The 23,925-nt window shown below is 36.4% G+C and overlaps 2 protein-coding genes across 5 annotated transcripts in view; one reads left to right on the forward strand and one right to left on the reverse strand.

Moving 5' to 3' along the window:
• The window catches only part of LOC146477984 (Fanconi anemia group A protein homolog), a 43,992-nt gene extending 29,799 nt beyond the window's left edge, over positions 1-14,193 (reverse strand). For all 3 annotated transcript variants that reach the window (XM_085112698.1, XM_085112697.1, XM_085112699.1), the window contains exons 1-21: positions 14,004-14,193; positions 13,218-13,330; positions 12,593-12,674; positions 11,727-11,869; positions 10,480-10,572; positions 9,949-10,025; positions 9,142-9,242; positions 8,080-8,156; positions 7,644-7,744; positions 6,915-7,024; positions 6,502-6,590; positions 6,306-6,371; positions 5,519-5,594; positions 5,251-5,384; positions 4,594-4,704; positions 4,115-4,210; positions 3,132-3,209; positions 2,436-2,524; positions 2,042-2,102; positions 1,417-1,466; positions 558-634 (exon numbers count right to left, since the gene is read on the reverse strand). In XM_085112698.1, the coding sequence (XP_084968824.1) occupies positions 558-634; positions 1,417-1,466; positions 2,042-2,102; positions 2,436-2,524; positions 3,132-3,209; positions 4,115-4,210; positions 4,594-4,704; positions 5,251-5,384; positions 5,519-5,594; positions 6,306-6,371; positions 6,502-6,590; positions 6,915-7,024; positions 7,644-7,744; positions 8,080-8,156; positions 9,142-9,242; positions 9,949-10,025; positions 10,480-10,572; positions 11,727-11,869; positions 12,593-12,674; positions 13,218-13,330; positions 14,004-14,103 (1,924 nt within the window). In that variant the 5' untranslated portion in view covers positions 14,104-14,193. The remainder of the gene's footprint in view (positions 1-557; positions 635-1,416; positions 1,467-2,041; positions 2,103-2,435; positions 2,525-3,131; positions 3,210-4,114; positions 4,211-4,593; positions 4,705-5,250; positions 5,385-5,518; positions 5,595-6,305; positions 6,372-6,501; positions 6,591-6,914; positions 7,025-7,643; positions 7,745-8,079; positions 8,157-9,141; positions 9,243-9,948; positions 10,026-10,479; positions 10,573-11,726; positions 11,870-12,592; positions 12,675-13,217; positions 13,331-14,003) is intronic.
• Positions 14,194-14,283: 90 nt separating this feature from the next.
• On the forward strand, positions 14,284-22,134 carry LOC146477985 (uncharacterized). 2 transcript variants are annotated; one of them, XM_085112747.1, is made up of 4 exons: positions 14,284-14,385; positions 16,804-16,980; positions 18,535-18,685; positions 19,198-22,134. In XM_085112747.1, exons 1-4 carry the CDS (start codon positions 14,326-14,328, stop codon positions 19,467-19,469), a joined length of 660 nt encoding a protein of 219 aa, XP_084968873.1. In that variant the 5' UTR covers positions 14,284-14,325; the 3' UTR covers positions 19,470-22,134. The 2 variants fall into 2 exon arrangements, with proteins under 2 accessions (XP_084968873.1, XP_084968874.1); XM_085112748.1 differs by having other exon boundaries at positions 18,556-18,685.
• The last annotated feature ends 1,791 nt before the right edge of the window (positions 22,135-23,925 follow it).

The following is a 23,925-nucleotide window of genomic DNA, read 5'->3' on the forward strand; positions in this document are numbered from 1 at the left end:
CTGGATTGTGATTTAGAACTGAAGCTCGGCCACTTTCTTTAAATTAAGATTATTTACCTCTCCTTTGCAGTTAGATTATTTTATTATCAAGCGAAGTTAGCTTAGAGTGTGGCATTGCGGGGTTGCCACTAACTACACTGTTTATATTGGCGCATAACATTTGCACAAGCACGTCAAACGAGATGTTGACAAAGAGTTTTAGCAAATGCAGCGGAAGAGATTTCGCGAGCATGGCCATAATTGATATCACTCCGAAGTACACACGACTTTGAAAACGCTACACTAGCTATTTAATCTGCCATCAAAAAACTTTGCTTTTAGCTAATCTTCTACTCACAAGAAATGTCTGTAGAGGTACGCGTTCATAAGCGAACAATCTACTGTACTCAAACGATTTCCTTTATTCGCAGTTACTAACTTTATGATGCTCTTCCAGAGTATACTAATTACTGAAATAATGTTTATATTCCGGCTGCAAATTGAAAGGAACATTCCAAAGTATCTAGTAGGTGTATATGAACAGTTATTCTTTTAATAATAACAAAGTAACTTTTTACCTTCAATCTGCTCTGTGGTGAACTTCACACAGGCGGACTGGTAGGCAGAAAGCATGCTTTTGGGGATTTTGCCAGCTCTGTGGAACAAAGACCTACCATTAGGGGTCTTCTGACAGCTTTATTTTCTCACCCGCTCAATTCAGGCAGTTTTGAATTGAACAACACATCAAAAAAGTAATTAAGGCAAAAGGATTCAACAATGATTCACCCTTAAAAAATAGAAATACAAACATCAGGCGTCTCTCTTACAAATTTGCCATCCACCAGGAAAAATTCCTGACTTTTCCCTGGCCAGAAACCAATTTTCCTGCATGATGACTACTTTAGAAGTAAAGCCTCAAAAATAAATCCAGGGATATTTTTTAAATTACCTTACCTTCAAAAAAGCGAAATGTTAATTAAACGTACAATTGTAAAATGTCCAGAATTTTCACAGACTTTCAGGTAGAATTTAGAATTTCCCTGAGCTGATACCTATCTACCTATAACTTTTCCCTCACCTTGAAAACATGTTTTCCAAGACACTTATGTCCAGAAATGCACCTAACCCTGAATTTGGGTTCATCATATAAAACAGGCCTTTTTGACATTTTCATATGACTTCATGTTTGACAGAATCATGTGTGTTTTAGTAAGAATTAAGGTTAGGGGACACCTTGTGATGTCTATCATACAGTGCATGAATCTCATTAGCGTGCATTTCTAGCCAAATCAACGCAGACCTTATACTTGAGCATTTTACTAATTTTGCTAAGATGTACCTATTTCCGTGCTGTAATGTCCACTGGCTCTCCACCTGTTAGTCACAATAAACGACTCTTTTACGTTTCAAAGCAGATTGGCATACAAGAGAACTTACTTGCTTAGTACATCAATGAGCTGAGCTCTTGAATCAGGCTCATCAGGGACCTAAGGAAGACAGGAGAGCACATCACTGAGTAGCAATAAAGGTTCAGCGAGTATGCACAGGGAAGGTGTGTCACCAGCGTGCAGTAAAAATCGCACATGTAGACACACTTGCCAAGCGATGCGACAACTAGTATTCTCTCGCAACAAGTTAAACGTTTTGAATTTCTTGCTGCTTCTTTTCTGTAATCTTTTTAAATGCTGCATTGCCTGGGCGACGATGGCTACGGCTAAAGAGTATGCGATTATTTTTCTTCGAAAAATCACATCGCCTGTACAAGCAAAAATAGCTCTCGTAGACGCGATTTAATTATGATAATGTCAAGCCTCTCGACATAGGTTTCGAAGTTTTTTGCTTCTTCTATAAAAGCTAGGGAAGGCGGACGTTTACTGTACTTCACATTAGGCGGCGCAAGAAAAACACCAATAATGGACGCCAACACCACCCTACCACCCCCAGCACTAGTTTTAGAAAATTTCTTCAACCACCCACACCCCCTCCCACTTTCTTTTTTTCACAACAAATAGAGCAAGTATTACGTGATTATCATTGAAAATAACTTTTAACAAAAACAGACCTTCCTTGGAGTTAGCAATGCAGGCAGGAATCTCCCGATAAAATAAGGTTTCCTAAAGATGCTGGAATAAAAGAATTGAAAAGTTGGTTAAATTAAAAATAACGTTGACTCAGATGTTGTGAAAAAAAAAAAACGACAAGTTAATCAAATAATATCACATAACGAAGAAGGGTTTCTCTGACGCAAATTTTGGACATACGCCTTTTCAACTCCTTTGCTTGGAGATATTACAAAATAAGTCGGAAATATGATTTTTATAAATATGTTTAAAAGGACGTTTCATCGAAATACACGAGGCAGTCTCAAATAACATGTTCTGTTTATCCCCTGCTCCCAGCTCACAATTGATTCTTTGATGCAATATTTGACGCTTTTAAAAGACCAAATGATTCACCTTGCTTCCATAACGGTGCTTGGCACTTTTCCTGATTTTTCGTAAGATTCCAGAACTTTTTCAACATCTGCAGAGGCCTGTTCAAGTTGCTGTAACATGAGCAGTACAATGATTACCTTTAACTTGACTCGTTCAGTTTGTCGTTTGTCTTACTAGGAAAGATACTTACATTTATGATAAAGATGTCAAACATTTTCACTTGTTTCGTTGAATCCCTTATTTAAGCTTGAAGCAAAGGACACTGGTAATTACCAGAACAAATAAAGCCGAATATTTCAAATTCAACTAGTAACAAAAATGCAACAGCATAGCTAAGTTGGTGAAGAGTATGAGTATAGTGTTGTTTGAAACTGAGTTTAAAAGTAAGGAACGACGTTTCATGGCGTCATTTTCATGTTAAAATAGGGAGTTTAAGAAGCTACTATGGCGATCCGGATGGCAACGAAAATGACACAAAACAATAGGATTTAATGAGAAACAACAAACACTTCACGCGCGTATAAATTTTGTTCAATTATTTTGCGGTACTCGGCGAACCAACAACCTGAAATGACCAAATTCACGGTTTTATGGAGCACGGTAAATTTTCATTCTCCGTCTCAACCTGAACGCCGTTCCCACCTGTTATGTTACTCAACATTGATCCTAAATAATTTAAGTCGATTTTAGCCTTCACTTGTACTTCTTCATACAAACCTTTGTATGTTCACTTTTCGCCTCTGCTCCAGACGGCCCTGAACTGTCTTCATACATTCCCATAAGCTCAACAGGCTCCTATTTCAAAAATGAAACAAAGCTTATTTTAGAGTGTGGAAATATGGGCGTACATGTGCCAAAATTTCCACAAGTGCGCAAACGAAGCGAACACAATTCTACCAAGCCAGGGTATGCCCCCATCTACATCTATGCAGAGAAGTTTCAAAGTTTACGGACTAACGTTCGAATTCATGCGATCATTTACCAATTTATTTTGTGTTTGTTTTAATGTAAACCTGCAATGGTCCCACTATAAAATTTTAATATAAATCTAAAGTGAAAAAATCTTGGGCCCGCTTTCATGAACACAAACCTTTCAAAATCTTATGATGGCCCTTGAGCTATCATAAGATCAAAAACTCAACATATGACATCAAAGAACCTTGCAAAGGAGCGTAGCCACATGTGTCTCACAAAATAGATACCGCAAGACCGATCCACTAGCCATTTACATTGTAAGTTATCCTAATTGGTCAAAACACCTTGAAAATGTGCAAAATAGAACTGATTAACTATTAAATAACTAATTATAATAACTCTTGAAACTCTAAGTACCTAAATATCCATGCCACTATTTATCTTTCGCCTCTTCAGTTTGTCAGGCTAAGTTACTTATTTTTCGATTTGTCAAATTCTATTAGTATTTATTGTAATTCATTGTCATAACTGCATTATATTTTATTGTTAATAAATTAACTGTATAATATTATTGTCCAAAGAAAACGATTAGCCATGCTATATTCAAGTGGAAAAATCTCTATAAATTTCTTTCTTTGAATAAAGTTTGTTGTTGTTGGTATGTGCGGAAAACAATATATCAAACGTTGTCTGAAACGACATCAGTTTTTCAATCTAATTCGGTAGTACATGGAGGATGAGTAAGTTTGACTGCATTTATTGTTCAATGTATACAAATCACATACCTTCAGGTCCATCAGTCTTGTTTTTGCCAAAGAAACGTAGTCGGTCACAAGTTCACGGAACTTAATCGGCACATGAGGAGCTTTGATGATGTGAACCTAAGAATTTCATAGGGTGAAAATCAATAATGCTGTTACCGCTGTTTCAGTTATTATGATTGCTCTAGCTATTTATCATTATTGTTGCAAATAAGGGAAAAAACTCTTACAACAAATTGAATGACGCTTACATCACTCAAATCACAAATATCGCGGGCGCGCCTTTTGTTACATATGGAGGTGACTGTTGTAATATTTCGTATGCGAGCGTTTTCCGCAGTGTGGAGGGAAAAAAAGCTGTGAAACCGACGACGTGGACGAGAAACATTTGATGTGTTTTCGGCACAGAACGAAAACGGGCGTCTCGAAAACGCATTAGAGTGGACGATAGCGTGAGAGTTGTTTCAAAGGGTTAACGGGAGTGGACATTTTACAGTTAATACCTTCAAATACTCAGCAGGCTCATGTGGCACAAGATCAGAAAGAAACTTCATGAAAAACTGGACACTTTTTTTGCTGGTCAACTTCATATTTCCTTGATCTCCAAAATAACTCTTTGAAATAAAATAAAACAAACAAAGAATCAGAAACCAGTTCTTATTAATTAGCCGTAGCTCGAACATTTTTAGACTTAAACAAAGAAGACAAAGTTAAACTCTTTGATCTAACACAAAACAAAGACTTACCACAATTTTCACAAGCGTAAACAGTTACGAGTCTGTATAGTCATTTTTAAACTTATGGCCTGTCTCCCACATCAATCCTTGCTATCTGAATTACATTGAAACGCGTAACAACTGATCTTTAGGCAACGACAAGATACCATACGATGTAACCTTTTGGACTTTTCAATGCACCAGCTTCCTTTTAACGGTTAAAGCGTAATTGATGTTTTGACTGTTTTAAGAGCACGGCATTAAAACTGGCGCAAGAAATACATGTAGAAACCAAGACGCGATTTCAAGTAACGTGTTCACAGGATTTCCCATACCTATGTACCTTTTACAACGCAAATGCCATTTTTCATCATGACTCATCCTGCAGTGCATAAAATAAAACAGGACTATTACAAACAATTCAGTTGCGGAATACTGACTTACCTGAAACCAAGTAAGGTAAGGCTGAAAAACATGTCCTCCTTCCAAAGAAATTTGCCTGATCACAAGGAACGCAACATGCAGAAGACGGATATCGTTGTTATTCAGTGACTCATTCAACAACTCGTTGACATAACCTTAAAAATAGAGAGTAAAACCATCGTTTGTAGCAATGTAAACACGTTAACACAAACCCTTCAATAGATTCACTAACGTTTTACTTTTTCATCGAAGAAAAATCAACGAAAAAAGGTGATGAGTTTAAAAATACCCTCTATCATGGACGCGGCCTCCTTAACAAGGACAGCAAAGGTTGAAATGAATGAAAGGACGCCTTCTAAATTGACCTGTGACGCAAACACAGAATTAGTTAGATACCCAGTACATAGCGAGCGACAAAGTACATGTACAGTATGTTTCCCATGGAAGGAAAACATAATATGATCAGACAACGTACTTTTAACTTGTCCCTCATTTTAAAAAAAAATGTGCTATGGCTTGACTAGAGACAAATATTTGTTTTCACATTGTAAAGGTCATGTTACACAGAGCAAGTCTTGAAGGCAATTTTTTGTTGTTGCGGCAGATCAAAAAACTTGCAACAAATTGCTTCGTCAAAACTTGTTCGCACGCTTTGTTACACGAAAGCAACTTTTGATGCAAAAATGTTGCGTTATAAATCGTTCCGTTTTACATCGCCTTTACTGCCAGTGCAAATTATGGTTAAATGAAGCCGAGATGAGATACGTAGAGGATATTACATGACCGCACATAGATACGAAATATCTCTTCGAGTGTTGAAAATGATGAAATATTTTTCAACACAAGAAGAGAAATTTCCTATCTCCAAGCGGCCATGTAATGTTCTGTTTATTATATTAACAGCAATGAAATACCAACTCATTGCAAAAGGCGCGATTTATCATGTAACCATAGCAGCGGTGATCTTTTCACGTGTGAAAATTGGTGTTTACATAATAAATTAACTTTTTCTTCCCAGTCCACAAATCAATACAATATTAGCCAACAAGTAATAATTGTTCAGATACTGTACGTGCCTTCTCCTTACAAAGTGCATTCTTCACAAACTCCATGACTGTTGATGCATCAAAAACTAAAAGGAACTGTAAACAAATTTTAAACATGAGCAGCTTGTTGGCGTTAAAGGTCAGTTGAGCTTATTGAGATAAACATAGATCTGACATAATCCAGGAGGCCTTCATAAAAAAAATAAAACAGAAAAATAAGAAAAACCTGCTCAAACACCGTTCTTGCTGTTTTATTAAGCGCTGAGAACTGCAATTTCTTTTGGTTGTAAAAGGCGTGGTAGAGTGCTTGGGGATCTGCAATGAGAAAACAGTACTGCATTTGCCTTCATAACTGGATTGTTACTTACACAGTACATGAATTAGGTGACAATAGGTAAATGAATGGAACGTTTTGATGCTGGTGTTACGCATTAGTTGTTTTCTGTCATAATTGACGGGCTCAAGGGAAACCCTTGCTACTTTTAATTAACAACAATAGGAACATTGGCAATATGAGGAAGAAATTTCCCCACTTCAGTACTTCTGTTTCATGTACATTCACCTATTTCAAAAATTAGACACAGCCCTACAAAAATTAATATTAATCAAACTGTGAAATAAGGTTCTCCAACTCCTTACCATCATCTGACAGTTTTGTAAAAAACATATTAAGCTGCCTTGAGAAGACTTTCCTTATTGCCGTCCATGGAATATCATTCAGTCTCCTTACAATCTCTAACAAACAGATACTACAAATAGAATAACAACATTAGGAAAATAATTATGTAGACCTGTTGAAAAAGAGTCTCGAAACTTGCACCTTAGTAGTATAGTGTGCACAATACTGGGCAATGTGTTGCTTAGCCTGTGCCTACTTACAAAAACACTGAGGCGGTTAAATTGTCTTTATTGAAATCATTATCCTGCCTTTTTCCATTTACTAACTTCACATGTGATACTCAAAACCAGATAACAAAAAGACTAAATAATAAAATAAGAGAAATAGGAATTTCAGTGGCTTTCTCAGAGTGGCTCTTTCCCCCACTGTTTCCAGACACCTGTCGAATCAACAGCGTCAACACCAGGAATCTAACTCAGACCTCCTTGGTCGGGGACGAGTGCCCTCACCACTGTGCCATCCCTGCTCCCCCAGTGCCCAGTGCTATAGTGCTTTTGCAATCATAGTCTTGTTATCACTAGTTATAAGATGCCAAGTCATAAAAAATGCCTTATGTAGTGGTCCAGGTTTTGGCCTAGTGATATATAGTAAAATTCATCTTCCCTCTAGACAATGGCTACCACTGGGTCATAAAATACTAAATAAAACCAAAATCAAATAATTGATAGTATCTCTGTTAAACACCAAACCTGTCTTCATCTTCTTTGTTTGAAGGAACGTCTTCAGTTTTAGTCCTACATGTGACAAAGTCACTTCTCTCCAAGACAACATCCAAGATTTCTTGTGAAATCTGCAAGTAAACATTACGTTAGTTCTACATTTAGAATGTATAACAACAGAGTTAAGTGATAGATGTCTTGTGATGTGTGACACAGGCATATTCGGAAAGAAAAAATCCAAGTTCTCCCAACTGAGGAGTCGCACCTATGACCTTGCAATTACTAGTTCGGATGTTCTACCACTGAGCTACAAGAGACTCATGGGAGCTACTAGGCCATTAAACTAGGTTCATGTGGGAAAAATCCTGTACACTGCTCGGATTGGAATGTCAATGAGTGGCATATGTGAAAGGAACGTGATGTTATGTTTTAAGACTGGTGAATAAATGATAGAAAATTGTGGTACCTCTTCCAATCTGTTGTTAGATCCTTCCTTTGCTTTGTTCTCAAGGACTGAAAATGTAACCAATCTTCCCAAAAGAACTATAAAACGTGGATATATTAAAGATGAGATCAAAGTATTTGTTTTCTATATACAATTATTTTATAGTACATGTAAAATGGAAGAATCTAATATGGGAGACAGAGTTGGCACTGTTAAAGGGGAAGTACCACGAGAATTTGATGTCATTTGAAAATCCCAAAATGTTTGTCTGTCAACAGAAACAAGAAAATAATTATCGTCTAGTTCTGTTATAAATTATCACCCCAGTGAAACAAAACTGTTGATTAGTGCCTCAAGTCAGAGACAGAGTAGGCCGGTATGAATTGAAAGTTGAAAAATGTTAGGCTAATTTTTTTCAAGTTCTCGCATTTTTGTTCCCAAAATGCGCTAGAACAGATAAAGAGTTGTTCCTTTCAAGAATTAAGTTGATTTCTTTCCTCTCGTTGTTCTAGAATTATTTTGTAGCTAAGGTAAGGTCTTATTTCACCATTTTTAAGAAAAGAGGTCCAAAACACCATGACACTTCCCCTTTAAGTCAACTGTTCAAAAGTTATGGATTAGGTAAATACTGACATTTATGCCTCATCTTCACCTTACACAGGTCAATTAGAGCTCATCAAACCCGCAGTGTGCAGACAGACTGCTCCATGACCTAACTTAGGATGGCAAAGATTTAACTTGGAATGGCAAAGAAGAAAGCTGTCCCCATACATTTATTTTCACTACTCCATTATTAATATTATTTTATTTTCACATGTCACATCCTCACTATCTGAGAACGCTTTGAAAATGCTGTTATGTTGAAAATTGTGGGTACAAGAGTTTATCAGTAACTGAACTTTTTTTGTTTGGTCAAGCACTCCTTATGAAAACCTGACAAGTTTATTTATACAGCAAGGCAACATGTTCGTTGTTACCACCTGTACTTAAATTTAGGATCAATTCCATCTATTTTTTTCTGTAAAATAATGTAATTTATAATTTATTTAGTCAACAAATGCTGTTTCAAAGATTACTAATTACTTGATAATATGCTTTCTTGTTTTTCCCTGTTGACAATGCAGGAACAAAGAGCAATGAGTCCACTTGACATCTGCTCGACAGTTTCTTTGTGCTGCAGACAACTTGAGCAATGAATACAGAATACAATCAATAAAATTATCAGGACTATATACTAATCACTAGAATCAGTTGCTATTAGAGTACGTACCTGATACTGATATAAGATGAACTGAGGTTCAAGTGCACAGTATTAACTTGTTGACTTACAACTTTAGAACTACTGACAGTTTATTACTTAACACAACTTAACATGGACATTTTTACAACTTTTCAACAAAACTGTTTTGATGTCACAAATTGGAAAAAGAATGCATTGCTGCTTTGATTTCGTTAGAAGATTGTCTCAGTAAATACTCCAATTTCATGCACATTTACTGAATAGATCCATTTTTTTTTTCAATCGAAGGGCCCATTGGAAAAGGGGTGTACATGTACTTGGTGATGATTTGGCCTTGGAATCCAAATTTCTCTGAATTTGCCCCAATAGAGCATGCTTACAGACTGGTTAATTCTTGTTTCAGAAACATAGCTCCATATTTTTTTGTAATTTAAGAGCTCAAATTCACTTAACAAACTCTAAAATGACTTTAATATAAAAGCCTATAAAAGACCAAACCAACTGTTAATATGATTGTGGTGCTTGAAATAATTCCTTTGATATTTTTTCTGTTTAAAGCTAATTTATTAACAACAGTTCTATAAAATGTGATACACGTCATTGGCAAATGTGGAGCCTTTGTTTCATTTACACTTTACTAAATAACCTACCATGCTAAGTAAGTGTCAAAGGAAACTATACAATCCTTATGAAGCATCCAGATGACTTCCAACGGAAGACTTGGACCCTAAATAGAAACATCATAACAAAGTAATGCTTATAGGAACTTGAACTCTGACTTGCATTGTATTGAATATTTGATAACATTTGAGGGCCCATTGATTGATTGATTGATTGATTTAATGACTGACTGACTGACTGACTGACTGACTGACTAGTTGATTGATTGATTGATCAATTGGTTTTCTATTGATTGATTGACTTGTTGGTAGGTTGACTGACAAATTGATTGGCAAAGTGTTTTTCCCATAGATTAATTGATTGATTGATTGACTACCTGACTGACTGACTGACTGACTGACAGACAGACTGTCTGCCTGATTGACTGACCAACAGAGTATTACTCATGGCTGAGTGAGTGAGTGTGTGACTAACAAAGCAACTGATTAAGTGACAGAATAAAGGACTCAATTTTGAAATCAATGAATTTAAAGTGTAAACACAGTCTGAATTCCCTGTACCTTGCTTGTCAAATGCTTTGTAAAGTAGACTCGGTTGAAACACTGCTCTGATAACATGTGCTTAATCACCTTCACAACACTAAGAACAGATTCCTTTGAAAATAAAAATGTGCAACTTAAGACCACCATACCAGAACACAAATACATTCTCCACAAATTAGCAAAACTAGATTTTTAATAAACCAAGGATAATATTACAGGCAACAATAAATGGATCAGAACTGACTTATAACATAACATTATTGAGTCTAGGAACAAATTTATCGTGATAATAATGATCGTTTTAACAATAAATAAAACTGCTTGGTGTTTTAGTCAAATTAAAATGTCTTCCTTCCTGCATTTTTAAATACAGAAAGTGTGCTGATTTAAACTACTGGCAGCATACAAATGAGTGCAAATCTTGGAACAACTGAGTATTTGATACTTCAAGTTTAGTCAATAATTTTAAATTGTGAAGCTCTCCTACAAATGGTACCAGATACATGTACATCACCTGTGTACATGTACACGGTTTTGGAATGTTTGGTTAGAGGGCTGTAAATGTCACACTGTTCATGTGGTTTTCACTAATTAATGTCTTGTTACTGTTCTTCATATTTGTCACAAAAATAAAAGCCTGTTTCACAAAGCCATTCCAAGTGGACATGTCCTTTTTCTGTTTCTAGTATTAATTTTGCAACCAACACCAGAAAAATAAATGCCTTTTTCCAGTTTTTATAATGTTACTCCCATGAATAAAAGATGCATTTGACTACCACACAAGCTTTTTACAAAATTACACAATTAAATACAGGTGTATATACTAAAGGATTATTACATGGCAGCACAAAGATATGCATTTTATTTTTGAGTGCATTACATGGTAAAGACGATATTCTATGAATGAGTGCAGCAAGTAAAATATTGTTTTTAACATGAGAAAATAAAATTCACATCCTCCAGCCACCATACGTGTAATTTTCTTTTTATTTATATATTAGACAAATCTATCACTAGCCATTTGTTTTACTGACTGTTTGTTTGAAAAAGTGGGATATGAATATCCTTACTAGTGAGGGTATGGAAAATACACCACTCGGGTCCCGATGTAGTTTTGTATAAATTTTACGAGTGGTGTTTTTTCCAGTAAAACACTTGTGTCTATATATAATATATACTTGATATTAAGTATAAATTAAAATGATGTATCAGACTACATGTATGTACTGCAGTATATTAAAATTAAAAATATTATTAAACTGTACCAGTTGCTTCTTTGTCAACAGCTGATCAGAAGTGGAGCTGAAAATAGTTACCAGCCTTGTACCCAGGCTCTCAGCAGCCAGCAAGTCCAAAGGGCATGACGCCTTGACAGCCTGATATTTCAACAGGTTGGCACAGCTGTTAACTGAACAAAACACAATGGTGTTCTTAATTTACAAGCTGGCAGAAAAGGCAACCCAGACCCATCGGTGAACAGGCTAGAGTTCCAATACCATGATTTAATAGTTTAAAGCCCCGGAAACAGCTCTAAATTGTAAACTATGTACATGTACGTGTATGTTTTCTTGAGACAAATTTAATTTACGACATGTGAATTACCCTCAGCTGGTAGCCTTAAAGCTTTAATGCCAGTGTACAGTACTGGTCCTACATGCACATGTCCAGGGTGATTGTGCAAGTTTGGAACAACTGAAAAAAAGCCTTTCCATTTGACCTGGAAAGTTTCCAACATTTCCAACCAAAATGTTTAGCTAAATGGCAACCACCCAAGTTGTCTGAGCTCAGTTTCCATAAGCTTTAATGCCAGTTCCCATCTGCAGTTCCTGAGAACCTGTTGTTCTTTGTTGACATTATATTGCACCTCCTACAATTGTACCAATTAAAATCTGTTTTCTCAGTACCAGTACATACCCCTAATTCTCCAGATCCCAACGTTTGTCCCTTATTTTATGTCCCTTTTCTCCAGTTCCCAACATTTTTTCTAAGTGCTAGAAGTTCACAGTCTTCTTCTCTCAGTCCTCAACATCGTTTCCAGTTCTGTACCTATTTTCTCCTACTGCCTAAAAGCTATATAGTAGAGGAAGAATTGTCACTGTCATTTTGTTTGGATTGACCAAACCTAACTCACCAGAAGCTGAAAGGGCAGAAAATGTCCCTAACTCTGGATTTTCTTGAAGTGAACCGCATTGTGCACTACACAATTCTTCACTCTATAATAAAATGATACAGGGAAATTGCATCAAGATCAGTGACAGCTGCTGCAATTTATTAACTGGTAACAAAATGCCAGATTCATCACATGTTTCGGGAATGAATGGAGCTTTAAAAGGCTGTTCAATCAGTTTGGGAAGATATAACAAATGACATTCTAAGACTGAGGACATGGATTGAAGAATGCCACTGTATAGACGGCAGTGGCCAAGTAAAAAAGCCAAAGAGAAAATCAATAACATTGTTACTTTTTTGTGAGAAACTGTACAATAATAATTATTAAAAATAATTAATGTGCTTGTATCCAGAGCATTCTACTTGCTGAAGTATCCTACTGTTACGCTTTGTTGTCTTTGTTTAATATTATTATAATAATTATTATTATAAATAAATATTATATTATGATTATTATTATTATTATTATTATTATTATTATTATTAATTTTGCTGAATCTTTCTTTCACTAGCGTGAGTGACGTAAAGTCTCAAAACTGTTATTATACATAAATTGCATGACTTTTGATTTTCTGAGATGTACCAACCTCTCTTAATATTCCCTCAAAACTCAAGTTGTCATTGACCAGGTTTAGGACTGTGCTTTTAAGCTCCTCCTGTGTTTTGACATCTCTTGCAATCTGAGATGCTTGATTTCTTTCTATGAAACATTTTCAGTGAGTTTTAAAACAAATGTTTGTACAGTGTATAAGCTCTGGCACTTACTGCTTGATGGAATTCCCATGATATCTAAATCCTAAACTCGCAATACTTCATTTTGTGCAGAGGGCCAGTCTGCAGAGCCTGGCAAGAGCATGCATGAGTTTTCAGATGATGTCTTGTTTTATTTCTTTCAGAAAATGCCTGACTGCACGCGTGAGATCTTAGTCGAGTTCAGTTGAACTCTGTTAATAAAGGTAGAAACTTTCACTAACTTTATCAGAGCAAAAACAAAAGTATGCAGCAGAACTTTGGTCCACCTCATCTTGATCAATGACGAAAGGGGCAAAAACATCAAGGAATGCAAACTAAGTGGCTCAAGTACGCGTATAATTTCTCTACAGCTCTCCACAAGTCATTCCAATTCAACACAGACAACACTGCCAAAAAAAAGTTAGTAGAGTTACGATTTAGGAGTAACTAAGGAATACCCCGCCACTCCATTATTGTGTGGCCCCCGGGGATCTCACACAAAGAACGAGGTTAATTAAAATTGCATACAGCTCCTTTCATGTTATCCTGGACGTACCAACAATATGCGTCAAATTCGAGGCACATGCATGCATAAAACATAGCGTTATGCGGAAAATTTTACCGCCAAATCCAAATCCTACCTAACAACCGCTTGAATTTAATCTGCGCAGATTCCGCTTTTTCATTATCTGTGGACCCTTCCCAAGAACGCTTGGCCTTGAACTTTAACCCAACGTCCATTGTAACATCTTGCACAGAACGATAACGCCAAAATATTCCTTATTCAAGCAAGAGATTATTACTGTGCAGCGAACGGCGAATGTCGAAAACAGTCAGGCATTCATAAATAGGCAAACGTCGTCACGTACAATGCAATGAAGTGTCCTTGGGTGCAGCAGCCAGGCCTGCTGCACATCACGTGACGAAAACGGTTTTTGGCGCGCGCTGTTAAACTAAACAAAGATGGCGACCACTGAGGCCAAATCTCCACTGTCTTCAGAGTCAGAAGGAGAATTGTTTGAGGTAAGAAACCCGTAACAGACGAATGCATATAACTTAAGTATTCTTTTTTAACATCAGCGGCCTATTCTATCAGAAATCGTGATGCCAGAAGTGCCGATGATTTGCAGTTTGTTTGGATAAATTAGATTTGTTAATTGCGCTCGCAAACGCGTACTGTTAGTAAGCTTACGTATTTTCTACAAACAAGTCAATTTCAAGTTTTAAGGGAACTAGATAATCTGATATTTTGCAACTGTTCATGTCAGTACCTTTGTGTGATTTACAGCATTTTCGGTTTCGTAGGAAACTAGTCTAGAGGCATGTAATAAATTTATGCTCAAGCCAAACAGTACGACTACGCGTGACTTTATAACATGCTAAGTTCTGTTACATCAGTAAAGAAATTCTGGTTAAAGTAAGCTTCTAACGCATACCTAGATCTTTAAAAGAACTGTAGTGATTTCTGTTAATTATGAGAGACTTATAATTAAGGAACCCCTTCACATAATCTGTTGCTAAGAATGTGACAGGTGTCCCATTGTTGGGGCGCTGTACACCCGAGTCTCTTGTGTTTTTGGTAGTTGTTTTATTATTTGATTCTACGGATCATGACCGTGCTACTCAATTACAAATTTTGCATTTCCAGCTGATTCATGTGCAAGTGCCTCTTCTGTTACATCTCCCTCACTTCCCACCAGGGTAATTTAAGCCAAGCTTTTAACACATTCATGAAATGCATGTTCAAACATCAGAGTACCAACTATTGGCAACTTTTTGCAAAAGTATATTTGTTACTGATTAATCAAATGAATTTAAAACAGTGCAGGCTCCATCAATAATATTGAAGCTAATACATGTACAGACCTCTCAACCTTAAACAGCAAAAGTATGGAGACTGAGGGAAAAAAGTCTGGAGATTGATCGGCCAGCAGACAAAACCAAGTAAACACAGGTGCTAATCAACAGAAAGTGTTTGTTTCCTGCTTATAAATTACTCAAAATGTGTGGACCTTAGCAGGTTCTGTTCATCAGCAATTTCTGTCATTTTGAAAACGTGAGTGACTGAAATGTGAGAGACTGGTAATGAAACCCTAATTTGGCACATGTCTTCTCTGTGTTTCCAACGAACAGACGGATGAACTTAGGGTTGTTTACTACCTATGGATTGATTTGCATTGAATTGGCACAAGAAAGTCACGTAAGCAAGCCAAAAATGAAATTATAGAAGGAAATTGTATCTTTTCAGCTTATGACTCTATTTATCGTGAGATTTTTATGTCTCGTTGTAAGACCGTGAGACTGAACTGAAAACCGTGAGTGTCACGGCAAAATCGTGAAACTTGAGAGGTCTGCATGTAACTTACATAAGACTTATATATACAGTACCACCAACACTTTCCAGGAAGGGGATACTCCTACAGGTATTTATCGCATGTTATAAAGAATACAGCCAATCAGAAGGCTAGAACCCATTGTATATTCTGCAGTATGCAACGGGTAGTATTCCACAGGTAGTTTTTCAACGAGTTTTTCCTCCATTTTACTTCTTACCATTTGTTGAAAGGCTTTTATACATTTAATGAGCAGTACCAATTTATATTTTTCAATTTCTTATCAAAATTATGTACTTTCAAGAAACGTTGGCAATCTGTTGAATATTTTTTACTGATTGTATTTGCTGTTAAAGCATTAAAGCGTGACGTTTTGTGTTAATTCAATCACTGGCTTGAGACAAAGGCTTGTGTGTATACAAAGAAAAATCAAGTCACTCTGATCCCGATATGTGAGGGCTGGTACAGCTGGTAATTCAGTCAAAGCACACACTGTCATTTTTGTGTTTCAGGGCTTGTGCTAGCCTACCATTGAAGCAAAACTTTTTTAAAAGTAGTATTATTTTCAGATTCTACTTAACAATTAGATTATGAGCTCGAGATTTCTATCGCTTGATAGTTGATGAGGGCGAAGCCCGAATCAACTATCACGTATAGAAATCAAGAACGCATAATCTAATTGTTTTAGTATAAATCTACCGGTCACTCAAAACTAAACAAGTAAATTATTTATTTCCTCATCGCAGACACTTCAAAAACATGAAGAAGCGGGCACCATTTTGTTGAAAATCGCTACTTACTATCTATCACAGAATAGATGGCGAGTAGCGTAGCCAATCAGAGAACGGCATTCGTGATAGAACACTAGTAGATTTGTACTAAAGTTTATTAGCTTTACCGTGATATATACAGCTAAAGTTGTCTAGGATTTCTACAAGAGTGGCGTGCATACAAAATTTTTTTCTGAGGAACACTTGCAAATATTTGGAGTAACCTTAATTCCACATGTTTTAAGGGTGAAATCTGACATCGATATTAAAATCATACAATGCAACTCTTACATGTAATAGGTTCCAAATAATCCTCTCATTACATGTTTGCATTGTAGGTGGAAAGCATCCTTGGTAAAAGGACCAGACATGGGAAAGTTGAGTATTTAGTCAGATGGAGGGGTTTTGGGCAGAATGAAGACTCTTGGGAACCAGTGAAGAATTTAAAAGGCTGTAGTGCACTTATAAAAAAGTACAGCAAAACCAGATCGCCATCACCAGGACGAAGAGAAAAGGTAAACACGTAAGGTAAACCCAATCTCATAATGCAGGTTCTCCTCACTGGTCTCTATAGATTGCTTGTGGTACAGGTTGGGAGAATTTGTTTAAACATCAAGACATGTATGTATCCTTAATGTGATCTTTTCCTTTAAATAGTCTAATGCTTTCAAGATCTGGTAGTGATATTGTGTGGACAAATTAGATACTGGCCGCTAACAAGGTTATCCCCTTAAAAATGTTTCTGTTTCCTACATGTATAATATACCCTCTCTCTCTCTTAAAAGTGGGTCTTAATTAGTCAGTTAAAAAAATAGAATGGGTGCATATAAAGAATTATTGACAAATTAACAAATAATTCTGTGGAAGTCTTGATTTTATCTTGCCTGTGACTAAGATTTGACAACAAGCTGAGCTAGATGTAACATTCTAAACTGTGAGCTGCTTTAGGTATCAGAATCACTAAGACACGCTAAGACGTATATAAAGCACATTAAACTCAGAGAGGTCCAAGAAAAAATAGAGCAGACAATGAATGTTTAACTAAAAGGTAGGGCATGTTAACACTGACAACATTTATTGTACCATTGTACCAGTATAAGCACTTTCAAACTGGTTCATTTGTGCTGGTAACTTCATCCCATCCCATTTTCCTTTTGTAAATTTGTATTCAGTTCATGATGCCGGTCCAAAATTCGGTATTGCTACAAGTTACAGTAGTGTGTAGAGGTCACCCAGATAGCTACAGTGTACATGTATGCAGAGCAATATTCTCATTCTGGGACAAAAACTCGTTGTACTGCAGTTTGTTGTTTGTTTTGTATCCTTTTTAGTTTTAATTATTTCAATGCAGAATGAAACTCACACTGCCAACTGTAGAATGATGTAGATGCGGCATGAAATTATATTGTAGTTCTTTTAAATAAAGGCAATAGACCCTTCTCCAAAATGGGGGCAACAGATTTGACTGAGTTAAAATTGAACTGAATGAAAAACTGATACCAGCGCTGGAAAAAGCACCTTTACCTTAGTAACCTTGCAAAGTTTCAGCATATTAGGTGTTGTATCAGCTTAGGAAATATAAGATTAAATTTGACAAATTTACAGACATTTGTACGACTGGGGGTACGCGTCATACCCCCAGTCACACAAATGTCTGTAAATTTTTCATTTTTCAACTTACATTTTCTCAGCTGATATTGCACCTGATATGTTGAAACTTTGCAGGGTCACTAAAGTAAAAGTGCTCTTTCTAGTGCTGGTGTACGTTTTTAATTTTAACTTATTTGAATTTCCGGCCGCCATTTTGGAGAAGAGTGTATGTCCCGAGGGGATTTATTTGCATGTGAATGAGTCTTGCCATGAATGTTAAAATGATTGAGCAGACATGAGAAGGGCTGACGGCATAAATGGCAAATGTTGAATTTTAGGCTGAATTTGGTTTTTATTGAAAATACATGACAATTGTATAAGCAAATCACAGAGGAATGGAGACATGCATGTATTGTACAGCATAACCAATTTTAGGATAAGGTTGATTGCCTTTGTTGTTTGTGTGTTTGTACCCAAAGAAGTCTCAATTAACTCCACAGTCACAGAGAAAGCAAGATGCGACCCCAAAAAAGTCACAAAGAAAGCAAGATGTAACAGAAGAGTACACCAAACTCAAAACCCCCAAAACTGCTGATAAGTCAGACTATGTCATACTTCACAGAAAGGGAGGTAAATACAGCTGTATTTCTTACCACAATATTATTTAACATTAGGGACCTCAAGCAGCGACAACGACAACCACAGCAAGAACATCAAAAAACAATAGTTTTAATTAGTAAAACAATGGCTCTGCATGTGCGTTATAGACTTTGGTACCTATCTTTGTCCTCTGCAAAACAACGACCTGAAATGACCACATTCAAGGTTTTATGGAGAACGTAAATGCACGATGATTAATTTTCCTTTCTCTTTCTGAGTTTAAAGCCACTCCTACGACGTGTGAGAAACAAAACACAACTTGTAACTTACTTTTGAGAGGTACTGTAGGGGCATAGAGTTATTTCATTTGGTAGTAGAGTGGGACTGTTTGGGATTCAATGGATTGAGGGCCAAGAGACAGAACAGAAGACAATAGAAGAAGTCTATGATCTCTTGCTGTACAGTTGACCGGTGATTAGAGCACGATGATGAATACACTGCCACTCCAACTTTGTCTTAAAGTATTTTATTTGTTTTCTCAGCTCCTTTATCTGCAAAGAAAACAGTGACAGAAGAAAAAGAGGAAGTTAAAATAACGGAAAGAGTGGAGATCAAACAAGAAAAGCACCAAGAGTCGGTCGTTAAAGAAACAGTGTCCCAGGAAACAACTCTAAACGGAGACTCTACTGTTAGAACAAGTGATGGAAGAAGGGAGGTCTTGAAAATGGTGGCTGCTTTAGCTGTCTTTACTCTTGTAACATTGTTGCTTTTCAGCTTTATCCCTAGTGTAGGGGACTCTGAAATGAAAAATTGATTTTGTTTGTTTATTGTTTCAGTAATGTTGAAATTATTTTAACTTTGTAATATACAGTAAGTTAGCTTTTTACCAAGGAAAACTATTGACAATTTTTTATTGTACTTGAAAGTGATTTCTGGTACAGGAGCTGCAAAGTATTTGATTAACAATTTATTTTAATACCAAGTTTGCCATATAACGAAAATAATGGTTGACTTCTCTGCTATTTTTCACACACAAAAACCCGCCACAAACAGCAATGTGGTAGTTTTTTCAAGACTTTAGAATATATTTCTTCTAGATCCACTGTACTGTATTTGGTGCAAAAGTATTCCTTTTTTTTCAAACTGTATATTATGTTTTAATTTGATGTTTTTCTTTGTTCTGGTTTTCGTATGCTGCCAGAATGCCTGCAACACTGTTGCTTAAACAGAGCTCTGTCGATTTACGTTGAGGAGCCACCCATGTACCCTTACTGTACATACGTGTATAGCAATCAACACTGACTGGTGGCACCTTTAGAGCAGTTTTCAATAATATTATTGAGTATTATAAAACCAAATTCAAAGAGTTGAAGACATGTCTTTAACTCATTGCAAATGAATGAATATCGCAACAACTCACTTAGAACCCCAAACAAATACATACATGTATGTACTAACTGTGAAGCACTGCACAGGAAAGTGCCTCTCAAAGAACAGCAATCACGTTACATATTATGTAGTTTTGTTATTTCAAGTAGTTAGAAGAAGGTGTAACAAGCTTTTTTAATCATTTGTGGAGCGTATTATAATAGTAAAGCAAAAGCAAAGTTAACCATGTTTTAATGCTCTAAAAAGGGCAAAATTTACTCATGTACATGAAGGGAAACAAATGAATTGACGTGAGATGACATGTTTGTACTACAGGTTGTAGCCTTCTTCTAATAAGAGATCTCAGTTTTATGCTGAAAGAATACTGTTTCAGGCAAATGCTTGCATCTATCACACAGGCATTTCAGCAGCAATGAAAACCAGGCTTATAGGTGTACATTATTTTCATTTTAAAATTCAACAAAATAGAAGACGGCAATTTCATTTGCAGCTAAAATTAATGCATACTTGAGGTGCACCCTTGCTGTGTAGAAAGTTACACATGGCCGGGATTTCATCCTAGTTTGTCGAGCTTGTTTCACTTTTCAAGTCAAATCAACTGTATTTACTCATGGTTAATCCTTTGAATACAAAAAATGCCACGTGAAATTTTGTCACAGGCTACTGTTCACAACATGGCAAGTGAATTCAGCACCTTTTCTAGTCCTTCAAGCTATAGTATTGTGCCTAAATCTATCAATACAGTACTCTACACAGGGTTTGTTCAGGTCCTGGAAAATCCTGGAAATCTGAAAACTCAAGTAATACTGTTTTCTTGAAAGACATTGAGGGGCAGCCAGATGGGAAGCTCCAACAACTTAAAAATACTTTTAAGTATTAATTAAAATTAATGTGCATTATGGGTCCTGGAAAAACAGCTTTCTGAGGCCTGGAAAAGTCCTGGCCCCAGTTGTTCAAGGAGCAGATAACGTTATCACACGGACTCCAGCAAATACATTTTATCCGTTGGGTGGCGATTTATCCACTGGATAAAATTATCCACTCTTTGAACAACTGGAGCCTGGAAATTTGTTTCTGGAAAAGTGTATGAACCCTGTATATCTGTTCAACTTAATAGAGGATAAAAACATGTCACGGACACCCAACGGTACGTTTTAGTGGAACATCTGTTCCGAAAGGAGGCACTGTGTTTCACTATTTTGGTTCTATGTCCTTGTTGGCTGCCCCAGACATGTAGTATGTACTATTGTTCCTTTGAGGTCCACAGCTTATGAGTTGATGATGTAACATGACAAAGGAGTTTTGCGATAATTTAGAAACGGTTGCTGTAACTTTGTTACTCGGCGTCAATGTTGAGTCTCAGGAGAACAAAAGTTTGTTTTGCATGGCAAGCCTCGACCAGACGCGACTTCAGTGCGAGGCGTGTCGTACAAAAACAAAGCTTTTTATTCTCCTGAAACTCAACATGGCCGCCGAGTGATAAAGGTCTATTATTATCAGTTTAGCTTGCCCTAAGTTAACTTTTTAGTTTGCAGTTTCATCATTGAAAATTGCTGAGACCATGCAAATTTCTTCAACAGCGGAAAACTGCCACTGGTGAAAACTTAAAGGCAAACTTCTTAGACCAAGCTATTAAACTGCGTTCAGCGCGACTGCAGTAGCCTTCTTGGATTTCTTGATTTTTCAAAAAAAAAAAAAAAACGACAATTAATATAAACGCTGGAAATACTACATGTGCCTGTCAAAATAAGGTTCCCTTGGTGATATCACTTGTCCCACTGCAGCATTATTTTAGTATTTCTTTTTACTTTTGAAAGGGCATTTTACTTTAACCACTCAAAGGTGTAAATATTATCCATTGCAGCATCTGCAAATAGTTTCATGTGACTTTAATGTCATCCTTAAAAAATGTTTTCATTGTTTTAGCTTTTTTACTGATAATATGTTTAAACTCTTATTTCTTGAATGTTTTAACCTCCCATGCATCCTTCAATTAAACATTTATACCATGTAGTTTCAATCAAAGTATTCAACTGCATTCATGTACATGTGTTTTGTGGACAGCAGTAAAATACAAAGCAATGTAGGGCGGTGTTTTGTTTTTGTTTTTTGTATTTTTTTCAAATTGAAGCTTTATTATCTCTGAAAAATGCATGGTTACCCCCAATTTCCTTTTTGGATACTAAAAGCACTCGCTAAGTTCTGTTTTTTCCGCAAAGTTTTAAACCGTGCAAAAATATCCCTGTAATAGTAGGCACCACCCATACGAAACCCGAGTATCTCGAGATGCGCAGTAACAAAAGCGTCCTTAAAGAGATTTGAGTGCTGATGTTTGTGTTAGCTCTAACCAGAGTGACGTCAAAGGAAAATATCGATTGATTCCCGGGTAACGGATCGAAACCAACCAAAAGCCACCATCCCATGCTACCTTTCGGTCTTGTCGTGTGAGCTCGTGTGCCTACTTTTGCTACTGTACTTACGTCCTGCTCATCTCGGGGTGGTCCGGAAAAGTCCGGTTTCTTAACGGCGGTGCCCGCTACCGCGGGAAAAGCAGATCTTCGCAAGGGTTGTTGGAATTTAAAATAAATTAGGGGTAACCACGCATTTTTCAGAGATAATTTAGAAGCTTCAATTTGGGGGGAAAATATCACATATTGTTTTGTGTTTTAGCGCTTTTTAGAAGTATCGTTACTTAAAAATAACTGTAAAAATGCGTGGTTACCCCTTAATATTCTTTTTGGATTCCAACAGCCCTTGCTAAGATCTGCTTTTCCCGTATAGTCATAAATTGCACAAAAATACTTCAGATCTGTATTTGTAGACACCGTCCTTAATATAAGCTAATATGTAAAATTCATGACCAAGTCGACTAAACATTGTCCTCGTCCCACAATGTCGTCTTGTGCAAAAGCGGATATTTTGTTTTTTATATAATACCATGGTAAGCAAAACTCGTTATATAAGACGAGAATCTACAATCCAATATTTTAAAAAATTGTTTTATTTAATAATAAATTAAATGATATAACAATCGTGGATGTTTGAGAGCTGATTAATTTGATTGATAGAGAAAATTACAGTAGTTTATAACATCGATCTTCAGAGAATTTTAAATCAAAACCTTCACAACTAGCACTAAGCAATAAGGGACATAACATTGCCGATGTTAATTGAATTCAACTATACGTCTGATCATAAATATCATTGTTATATATTAATTACATAAGGGCTCGTTTACATGAAAGCAAAGATGACCGGGAATGAGTATCGTCACGGATTCAATCTATTTCTTTTCGCATGCACAGTTCTTTCATCCCGAGATGCCGGGACGAGGCCACATCCCTAGAGACGAATTCATCCCAATCGCGATGAAATTCCTGAACTGGAGGACAGTAGCAAATACTGTTCCTCGATAGATATGACAAAAAAAATTGAACAGCGTAAATAGTGTTTAGCGGTTCCTTTGCCTTGACTTGTAAGTGCTGCATGTAATCAATGGAGTTGAGAACCAAAATAATGTTTACATCAAGAGTGAAGGCTGTTCATATGCGATCTTTCCTCGCGTTTACTCCTGTAATAAAAAACTTTCATGTAAACGGGCCCGATCTTGTTGCTTTATCCTTTCGCGTCAGTGATACTCCTTAATAATTATGAATGTTTCTCTTTGTTAAACTTATTAAAAGCTTAAAGTTTAATGTAATTTCTATTTTTCCACTTTGGCCGGTAAAAGCTGTTCGGAAATAGAACAGATTGAAATAGAAGGTAGAAAGTATCATTTTCTCTTCCTTAATTTTTTTCTTTCTTTGGTTGTTTTGTTTATTTTTATTTTTTTTTTTTTTTTTTTTTTTCTTCTTATTTTGTGTGGTTTTTTTTTTTTTTTT

This window comes from Pavona decussata, unplaced genomic scaffold, assembly GCF_977016875.1.
Source record: "Pavona decussata unplaced genomic scaffold, jaPavDecu1.1 SCAFFOLD_67, whole genome shotgun sequence".
Lineage (NCBI taxonomy): Eukaryota > Metazoa > Cnidaria > Anthozoa > Scleractinia > Agariciidae > Pavona > Pavona decussata.